Genomic DNA, 10,801 nt, shown 5'->3' with positions numbered 1-10,801 from the left:
CTACCCCAAACCCCAATTATCCATAATGGAATCTGGAGAAAGTGGCGGAACACTCTTCAATAGACCTATATCATCCATATGAGTATCCAACTTTGAAGTCTTCTTACCCATTCCATCCGCCTCCCTCTGGATCCCTTTCAACACCTTCACGACCTCATCCATGCAAGGTCTCATATCTTTCTCCTCCTCTAAACATCTGAAGCCCAACTTTGCCACCAAAGTGATCATCCTCCTCACCCTGTCGTCAGTATTGAATCCAATATATGGGTCCACCAACTCATGCAGGGTGCCATTCCGAATCTTCTTAATTGCCATGGTAGCCAAGTTAATCTCTTGCCGGTGTCTACTAATATCCACTGCTGGCTTGGATGATATGATCTCCATCAGAACAACACCAAAGCTAAACACATCACTCTTGTCCGTAAGTTGGTAGCATTTGTGGTAGTCAGGATCCAAATAGCCTGGTGTTCCTTTGGGAGCAGTGGAGACGTGTGTCACATCACTGGGAAACAAACGTGATATTCCAAAATCAGCAACCTTCACAAGGAAATTGCTGTCGAGGAGAATGTTATTGGTTTTGACATCTCGGTGGATGATTGGACGTTCAAATGCATGGAGGTATGCAAGTGCTTCAGCTGTTTCTATGGCAATATTCATTCTAATGGGCCAAGTGAGAGCCCCTTTTTGGGCACGATCTCCATGGAGATGATCAGCAACAGTACCATTAGGGATAAACTCGTACACTAGGAGAAGCTCGCGACTCTGACAGGAGGTGCAACCATATAGAGTAACAAGATTTCGGTGATGCAAGCTGGAGAGGATCATTACTTCATTCATGAATTGCTCCACACGTTTGTAGTTGTTCTCATACAAGCGCTTTACTGCTACAGATTGTCCATCTCGGAGCTTTCCTGTATAAGGTAAACAGAGTTTATCAACTTACCTATGTACTTGACAAACCTTTTTTTGCAAAGATGGGGAGTCATGAAAGGTGATGATGCTAATATTAAAGTAACCTACCAAAGTAAACAGTCCCGAAGCCACCATCTCCCAATTTCCTAGAAGAGTCAAAGTTGTTGGTGGCTTCTTCAAGTTCCTTGTAAGAGAATCTGTGGGTGTAGAGGGTGCTTGGGCATTTCTCAAGGTCATGCTTTGAAGAGGGATCTGGAGAGACATTTTGTGGAAGAAGGATTTTGGAAGCAGCCTGACGTCTCTGCCGAAGGTACCGCCAAACGAGGAAAAAAAAGAGACAAGCTAGAAGAAAGCCTCCCACTCCACATCCAACACCTGAAAGAGATAGAATAGGCGTCAGATTATTTAGTTTCCTCAGTTCTTCCTGTTTGTTTGTTATTGTCATTAATATCGTTATATCTCTGCAGCATAATTCAAAGGTAAACTATTTTATCTAGTGTTCCTCTGAACAAAATTTTCATGAACTTTGACTTGCATCTGTGATATTTATTAAACAGGTAAGTGGCAGAAACAGGGGAACCTGCCCCACCTGCCACTCAGGAATTCACATCAAGCTCCTCCCTTCTTAAAAAGAAAATGAAAAATGAATCAAGATTCTGAAGCACCAATGGAAGAAATACCTACAGCGACCTTCCGACGTTTTGAATTTCCTGCAACATCAATAAGTAAACGTTAGCTTACAGATGAAAAAATTCCAGTTGTATTACGTATACTACAACGGCCTCCACTAAAAACGGCATTCCAAACACTTTGGATAAAGATGCTACAGCAGAGCATTTCCATAAGCTAATATAGAACGGATTTCCTTATCCAACCAATTCACGATAAATAATGGTGGTAAGTCAGCCATGGATAACCAATCAAGAGTAATGTTGATTACTTATAACACAAACTCGAAACAAGATTAGGAATGAGTTGTTTATGGATAAAAAAAAACTGGAGAACATCCCAATAGTTGGACCGAGTGCCAGACTTGATTGTATATGAGTAAATTACATTATGTGCTCACATATACAGATGTTTGAGTTGATGTTCATTTTTCTCCATGCTTGCACCTTTAAAACTCAAGGTAGCAAGCCTTGAAAGAGGGCTACACAATGAATAAACTTGATTCCCACAATTGCGAAGTTTCACGGGTGGAAAGGTTGATCCTTTGTGGCTTCCTTTTCATTGAGATTGGTGGACAAAAGAAGAATATTACAGAGAAGAATCAGAGGAAGAGAAAAAAGGAGATGTCAGAAAAAAGAGATCTTGAAGCAAAGCCAAGTCGTCACAGGCTACAAACAGTATCAAAGGAATTCCATGAATTCCATTACTCCTTTTCAGTTAATGAACACATAAGATGTATGCAAATCACTTGTAAGGAAAGGAATTCCAAAGTAGTAAAGACCTTCGAGAAGGGGAAACTGAGCACGGCCATAGAAGAAGAATTGCTGGGGTGGGCAGAGGTCAAAATGAATTCCAAAGTAGTAAAGACCTTCGAGAAGGGGAAACTGAGCACGGCCATAGAAGAAGAATTGCTGGGGTGGGCAGAGGTCAAAATGGAGTCCAATCAAGAGAAAGTGTGAAGAAAAATTGATTGATTGTCGTACAAGATGGTTCAGACATAGAATTCATTTTGAGGCATCTTGAGGACAAACTGATCATCATCACAAGTAAGACTGAAAACAGGACAGCTACATGGCTTATTGGATATCTTGAATCTAGAAAAAGTAACTAAAATTCGGACCATTGTCATTGCAGTGTTGGGGGATATAGGTATTGAAATATGGGTCAGAGGACGATAAAGAAAACAACAACGGCGAAAGAGAAATGCTATAAAAACAAGAGGAAGAACACTGCATTCTACATTCCTTGAGCCTATCTCTGCATTTTCACAAAGGTTGCACAAATATGTTAGATGTGGTGTTTTGACTTCAAATGACAACAAAATCCTTTAACAAATAGGAAAAAGCTCATTCGAGGTTTATAAATACCTCAGAAATGACAATCCGTATCGTTCTTCCTTGACACCAAATACAGTTCAAGCTTTGATTTATGGCGGTGATTGGGTTTGGACTCTTTGTAGTGTCAAGAAAAATCAAAAGATGAACTATTTTTGTATAATTATTTATTATGATATTTTTTAGTTTTATTTATTAAATTTTTGTTTGATGATTACAACCTGAAAAGAAGCCTGTAGAGATAATACTACTAGTTACTTGATTTTCAATTTTTTCTCATCTTGGTAATTTTAATATTTTTCACTATATTAAGTAATTAGAAGTGGAAGAGTATTTTTTTTTATCAAACAATAATAAGTTTTATTCTTTTTTTTTGTCATAGGTGGAGATTTTGCTCATGCTAACAAGGACTTAGCATATTGTTTTCTAGCACGAAGAGAAAGAACTGTAGTTTACAAATTTATTCTGGATTTATAATTTTTGTTTGGGTGATTGTAAATTTGATATTGATATTTCATTTAAATTTTTGTGTTTTATCATTGAACCAAGTTTCTACATACTGTTGTGAGTGTTTATGAACAATTTTATGCTGAGTATATGGACAATTTTAAACAGAGTTTATGTATAGTATTTATGTACAATTTTATGCAAAGGTAAAGTACAATTTCAGTAGAATTTATGCACAATTTTATGTGCTATTTATTTTATATGTATTTTTTGCAAAGTTTTAAATGTAAGTTGGAACTCAAACCCGACCCGAGCATAACCTCAAACTTAGTTAAAATTCTTGTGTTCAAGTTTGATTCCAATTTTAGGCTCGAGGTTGAGCTCACACTCGATCTCGATGTTGTATTTAGGATCCCATGATAAAGAACCTCAATCAAGGTGGTGAGGGAAGAGTGGTGGAAGAAGAGGAGAGGAAAAGAGAGGAAGAAAGAAGAAGAGAGACGACTATAGAGAGAGATGGAGAGAGAGCTTGGGAAAAGAGAGAATAGGCTATGGACGAATTTATGAGAAGAAGAGAGACTTAATGCTCTACCCCACGCCTTAAGTCTCTTATTTATAGTTGTGGAATGAGGTTTACAATGACTACAATGCCCTTAAAGCTACAAGTTTTGTAAAGAAAAGGATATAAGTAGACATACATCATCTTACTTAATTACACCTTTATGCCATCCTTATAAAAAACCATTTATTTACCTCATTTCCCAACTCTTGACGTGTGAGAGGAGTTTTCCCTTAATTTACATTTGTGCTAAGATTCTTCCAACACTTTCCTTCAAGCTGGGGGAGAGAAAACATTGTAGATGCCCAACTTGCTGCAAATAGTAATCTATATCTTGGATGTGACCGACTTTGTAAGAATATCTACCATTTGTCTTCTAGATGAAACATGTCTAAAAGATAAAATTACGGTTTGAAAATTTTCCTGTATAAAATGGCAATCTACCTCAATGTGTTTTGTATTTTTATGAAAGACTGGATTTAAAGCAATATGAATGGTTGTCTGGTTATCATAATATAATTTCATATAGGCTTCCTGAAGAAATCTGATTCACAGAAGTTCCCTGACTGCATGGGCCATAATTAACCGGTGTAACAGGTTTGTCTAGGTGTCCTAAGAGGTCTTGCATGATGAGAAACCTTCTAACCGATTGTGACCAGCTCAGATAACTAAACAACCCTCTCAAGGGTATGGTGCTAATTTTAAGAAGATCACTTTTACTTCCCATGTAATTTTCATCTATTAATCAACAAGTAAGCAATCACTTATAAGCAATATGTTAACCAACTAGTAATCCAAGCAAATAACAAAAAATATAAACTTACTTGAGCCAATATGTCACTTGAGAGGAAAGCAACCCAAGCTGAATTATCATTCACCATCAATCAGACCACCATGTGTTGTCTCATATAGGATAGATTTCATTCTATTCTCATATATGAACTTAAATAAGCCAAGGAGATCTTAGGCCGAGAGAGAATAGAAAGTAAATTACTATCCTATTTTAATCATACACTTAAACAGGTATAGAAAAATAATCATGTCCTGGTCATGCCAATTAGAGAAGATTTCCAATATTTCTTAATTAGGAAACTACCTCAAATGAAATCAAATCTGTAAAAAGTCTAGAGTCAAACTGAAATCCAGATTGGGTATCTTCGAAAGAAAGAAACCTGTCTTTTTCGTTACTTGCGCCACCTAGCAAATAAAGATCATAATCTATGCTTCCTTTTTCCCTTAAATCAATTAGGAAAGGAATTCCAGAGATTATTCTAATAGAGAAAGCCTTCAAATAAGTTAAATCCATCACTTTCTTAAATAAGTTAAATCCATCACTTTCTTTCTTAAAAAAGTCCTCAAAGCAAGCTTTTGAAGAAGGAAACTTTCCTTCTATAAATATGTGCTAACTTTATGATTTAATCATAGGTTAATCTTGTTAAAGTCTCAGGCAAGAGTACTTCCCAGGAGGTCACCCATCCTAGAATTACTCTTGCCCAAACTCGCTTAACTTCGGAGCACCCGCCTCGCCCATTCTGGAGCCGCTTCTCACGGGATACAAACGCAGGCCGTGGCGTGCCTAGATCTGATACCATGTTAAAGTCCTAGGCAAGAGTAATTCCCAAGAGGTCACTCATCCTAGAATTACTCTTGCCCAAGCTCGCTTAACTTCGGAGTTCTGAGTCAGATACCTAGCCAATACAACCCGAAAAGACTAACCGTTTAAGTGCGGAAAGCCAAGTACCTAACTTAGACCACAAACTCTAACAAGAGTGGACGGAACCACTCTGACAAATCTTACCCTTTTTTCTCAGAATTTTTAGGTAAGTTTCTCAAGAGAGTAACACAGCCAATGGAAGGCCAAAAATTTGTTGCAGAAACCAGCAAATCTTTCAAAAAAATATTCGTTGGCAGTAATCAATAAACCAACCTTTACCGAACTCTTTTGAGAGCAAGTCATACAAACATTAATTTAAATAGTCTTACTCTAATTCAATCATGCTTTGATCATGATAATCCTCATAAACTGTAAAAAACTGAACAAATCTTCATCCAACAATGTATTTTCAAGGAGAGAAATTGAACTCTAATGCTTAAACCGAGTACTCAAAAAACTGTCCATCAATCTTGCTTGATCAAAGATAAACCAAGCACTAGAGTTTCATAAACCATATAAAACTCAATTTTCTATCCAATTTGAACAAGAATTTCATGTAATCAATCTTTCAAGACTCAAGAATGATATAATATCTCATCACCGAGAGGAGAAAAAAACTTATCTTTGTGCAAGACCGCGTTCTTGCTTCACTTAACAAGAGATCCACTTGAACCTCTAGGATCCTAAATCCATTGCACTAAACATTATATTACCTTCGGGATCCTAAATCTATTGCTCTGATACTATGTTGGATGTAGGATCCCATGATAAAGAAGCTCGATTAAGGTGGTGAAGGAAGAGAGGAAGAAGAGGTGAAGAAAAGAGAGGAAGAAACAAGAAGAGAGGAGAAGGAGAGAGACGGCTAAAGAGAGATGGAGAGAGTTTGGGAAAATAAAGAAATAGGCTAGGGCCGAATTTATGAGAAGAAGAGAGACTTCATACTCTATCCTATGCCTTGAGTCTCTTATTTATAGCTGTAGAAGAAGGTTTACAATGACTACAATACCCTTATGGTTACAAGCATTGCAAAAAAAAGGACATAAATAGACATGCATCATCTTACTTAATTACAACCTTGTGTCATCCTTATGAAAAACTATTTATTCTCCCTTAGTTTACATTTGTGCTACTTAAGTTGTGTCTTCCAACACTTCGTTCAAATTATTCAAATCAAGCCAAGTTCGAACATACACAGGAGCGTGGCTCGGCTCGATACCACCCCTATTGATAAAGAAAAATAATAATTTTGTGGAGGGCTTTTTACCAAATTACCAATTTTAAAAAACTTATTTCGATAAATGACGTCACTTTGAACTTATTTTGAAAAATACCCAACTTTGACCGGTCTACTGTACATTTGTACAGTCAAAGGTGACATATAATCTTTGACAAATTATGTGTTGCCACATCATCAGTACTGTGTGAGTAGATAGACCCATCGACTGCCATGTCACCATTCCAACCGTCAGCAGCCAAATAAGATGGCACGACATTAAATGACAAAAAATTTAAATTTAAAAATCAAATTTATGAATACACTTTTTTATGAATAAAAAAATTGATTTTAAAAATCATGTAATAAAAAGTGTATTTATAAATTTGATTTTTAAAATCAAAATTTTTTTATTTAATTTTTATCGTTTAATTATGTGGCATCTTATTTGGCTAATGACGTGTTAGAATGATGATGTGGTAATCAATGTGTCTATCTACTTACACAATGTTGATGTTGTGGTGACACGTAATCAGTCAAAGCTTACGTGTCACTTTTGACTGTACACATGTACAATGGATCGGTCAAAGTTGGGTATTTTTCAAAATAAGCTCAAAGTGACGTAATTTATCAAAATAAGTTTTTAAAAATGGGTAATTTGGTAAAAAACCCTTTTGTGGATAGACGATATACCATGAATTCAAGGGAAGTAATTCGGATCAAACCCGAAGTGAGAAAATTTTAGAAAAGAAAGAAATCATAAGGCTGGAACGTTAGACAATTGGACCAAAAAAAATTCAGTTTAATTGCAATTGTGATGCACGAGGGCCTGATCTTTAAAATCTGAACCATGGAAGGAAAAAAACTAAAAGAAAGAGACAAAGGAATCTGGACCCATGGAATGAAAAATCCCAGTAGTGATTAACTTATTGCGTATGTGGAAGGCATTTGAGACTTTGTGAACGATTTGACCGGTTGTGATGTAAACCATCATTCCAAAACTAAGATCAACGGTCAAAAAGTCGTGCAAGTGACAAAACTGGGAGCAATTAAGAAACTTTGCCTTACGACTTTTCAGCGCTGGTCTGAAGTTTCACTCTCGTAACATTATTATGACGCTAGACAAAGATTCCAATTTAAAAAAAAAAAAAAAACTATAGACTAAAAACCGAACCCCTAGGGGTCCTCAACGAGGTATCTTGAAGTCCTAATTCGTAAAAAAAATCCTAAATCGATTGAGTTTTCTGCTCCAACATATCTGTCAAACGCTTAGCTAATACAACCCAAAAGACCAATCTGTTAAGTACGAAAAACTAAGTACTTAACCAAAGTGAACCTGGGGTGGACGAAACCTAACCCAGGTGGACCAGAACCACCTAACTTTAACTCTCACAGTTCCCGTTCCCTACTGTTTCCTTCGGGATTCCAACTCTGATACCATGTCAAACGCCTAGCGAATATGACTTTCTAGGAGGTCACCCATCCTAGTACTACTCTCTCACAAGATCGCTTAATTTCAGAGTTCTGAGTCAGACGCCTAGTCATTGTAACCCAAAAAACCGGTCTATTAAGTGCGGAAAACCAAGTACCTAACCCAGGTGGACGAAACTTAACTCAGGTAGACCGGAACCACCTAACTCTGATAATATACACCCAGATGGACTTTTTTCCTCTAACGAGAAGCCACAGATCAACCGTTAGCATGTATCATCCTAATTCCAAAATGCGGCTAGGGTGCACTGAGACCTTTTGGGTCCCAATTTGCCAAAATCATTCACCAGATCAGTAACGCATCAGCAGTTTCGGGTAGTATTCAAAATCAAATTAGACTGACAGAACAAATGTAACGTGTAATGAGAAACAATAGAAGATTAACGACACTTGTGACCTACCTGCAACCTGGCAGTTGTGATATTGGGACTGGCCGTTGACCGGTTCACCTGCAAACCAATTCACGGGGAATCCCTCCTTCACAGCCTCCTCCATACTGGTTCGATTGCTCTTCAGCCGTAGAAAGGCCTCCCGAAGAAGCGGTAATTCTCTTACTTGGCATTGCTGATGTACGGTAGCCGGCAATCCGCTTCTCGGCGTCCTCGTGTAATAGGCAGGATGACCTTGAATTTTTTGCAAGCATGGAACCTCCACGAGGTCGAGTTTGGGATTTATAGCCTCCGAGCAGTTATAGAAGAGAGTGACATTAAAAACATTACATGCCAGACGGAAGGGAGAAGACTCAAGAAGGGAATTGTCTCCGGACGGAATAGGGCAATATTCATTCTCTACAAATTGTTTCTCTACGATCCTCAGGAGTCGGTTCTCATAATCGATCCGACCTATGACTCGATAAGTCTTCGAACCTATCTGGATCTCTGGCGAACTGTTTTGGCAGGTGAGTGTGTATATCGGGAGGCCACAACCTTCTGTCTCGCCATCGACCAGAAAAGGATACGAGACGTGACCCTGAAAATCACCGCAATCAAACGGTTGCGGAGGACAGTATCGGTAGTATTCGTCTACTAGAGAATCAGAACCTCGATGGAACAAAGACACAAGGATGAAAAGGAGAAAAGGCGAAGAAGGATGCATCTGAACGGTGTGATTCTGTGAGTCCAGGATTAAGAGAGGCCGACGAAGGAGACAGCATTGAAACTCCAACGCTCAGGAGTTGTTTGGTAAGGCTAAGAAGAGGAGTTGTGGAAACCAGTAGACTTTTCCACAGAGTAAAGAATTCTTTCTCAGAAGGTGGGAGGTCGAAAAGAATTGCGGGGAAGACGCCCCGGAGCCGGCGTTGAAGATACACAAGAAATTACACTGTAGATAGCGTATGTCACATTCTTATAGAATAGTGCTTCGACTAACCAAATATATCGCATCAATTTACGCATGGAAATATACGCTCAATACAGTCGAGGTTGAACCATAACCTTGACCAAACATGGACACTCACCAATTAGCTCGAACCTAAGGTTTAGATTAGGTTTTACCATTTGGGTGAGGGACAGGGACGAGTTTTCGCAAACCCAACTAGGGAGAATAAGAAGGGGATATAAACAAGGGTAAGAAGGGGATATAAACAAGGGTAGGTTGTAGGGGTAGGTATTGGGTTGGATTTCACGGGGAACCTAATCCAACGTGTAGAATTCGGATTTCTAGTTTCACCCCACAAGTGGGGGATAGGGCGGGAAAAGAACCGGTTGGTTTTTGGGTCACAGACAGATTTTCCCAAACCTGACCCACAAGGATGAGATAGGGATGTAAAATGAGGTAAAGACGGGTTGGGTTGATAGGGATGAAGTGGGGATAAGTCGGATTTAAGTTGGGTTTATGGGGACGGTGCGAGGATGAGTAGCCATGACATTGAACCTACTTACAAGCTGCTAGAGCTTGGCTTGAAAACAATTCAGCTCAAATACTTGAGAGTTGAATTTCTAGAAAAGATAAATATATTATTAACTTATTGTAACTGAACATAAATAAAAAATTAACAAAATTAAAACATTTTTAATTGAGACTATTCTGTGAGACCTCCTCCTGTGAGACTCTTATAAGACTCCACCATATTAATTTTGGATCTGTGAGACTTCTTAATATGAGAGTCATATAAGACTCTTTTAAATCTACTCTTCAACACCCCCTCAAGCTGAAGTTTATAACTTCTTGCAATGAAAAAGATTTTTGGTCTTCAATCTTGGTCTTTAATTTCTATCGGCTAAAATTTTTTCATAGATGTTAAATATTCATCATTTGTTCTCCCCTTTCTTGAATATTTTGGTCACATAAAAATTACCACAAAATGTGAAATAATATACCTCTTTCTTGTACTTCTTTTCTACTTCTCCCTTTCAAGTTGGGGATAAAAAGACAGAGATACCTAGCTTAGACAAAACTCAATATGGGAGAAGAAGATCACTCCTAGTCGTACAACAAAACTCCATACATTAGTCAAAATGGTCATAGTCTTAAACACACTCCACTCAATTTTAAAGGCTAAAAAATGGCCCAACTTTAGATCT

General features: G+C 38.0%; 2 protein-coding genes across 2 annotated transcripts; both read right to left on the bottom strand.

Annotated features, from left to right (window-relative positions):
- Window positions 1-1,149, bottom strand: LOC137940732 (LEAF RUST 10 DISEASE-RESISTANCE LOCUS RECEPTOR-LIKE PROTEIN KINASE-like 1.1). Its single transcript, XM_068785866.1, has 2 exons — window positions 1,017-1,149; window positions 1-911 (listed from the first exon to the last, which is right to left on the bottom strand). Exons 1-2 carry the CDS (start codon window positions 1,147-1,149, stop codon window positions 1-3), a joined length of 1,044 nt encoding a protein of 347 aa, XP_068641967.1.
- A 7,463-nt stretch (window positions 1,150-8,612) lies between these two features.
- LOC137940731 (uncharacterized) lies at window positions 8,613-9,374 on the bottom strand. The gene is made up of 2 exons (XM_068785865.1): window positions 8,681-9,374; window positions 8,613-8,617 (listed from the first exon to the last, which is right to left on the bottom strand). The coding sequence occupies exons 1-2, from the start codon at window positions 9,372-9,374 to the stop codon at window positions 8,613-8,615; spliced, it is 699 nt and encodes a 232-aa protein (XP_068641966.1).
- Window positions 9,375-10,801: the final 1,427 nt, after the last annotated feature.

Source organism: Aristolochia californica, unplaced genomic scaffold (assembly GCF_029961685.1).
Source record: "Aristolochia californica isolate CCGP_79_NKW_82.1479 unplaced genomic scaffold, dmAriCali1.0.hap1 SCAF_9, whole genome shotgun sequence".
Classification (NCBI taxonomy): Eukaryota; Viridiplantae; Streptophyta; class Magnoliopsida; order Piperales; family Aristolochiaceae; genus Aristolochia; species Aristolochia californica.
Note: the sequence above shows the minus strand (reverse complement) of the source record. Positions and strands in the feature narration are given on the sequence as shown.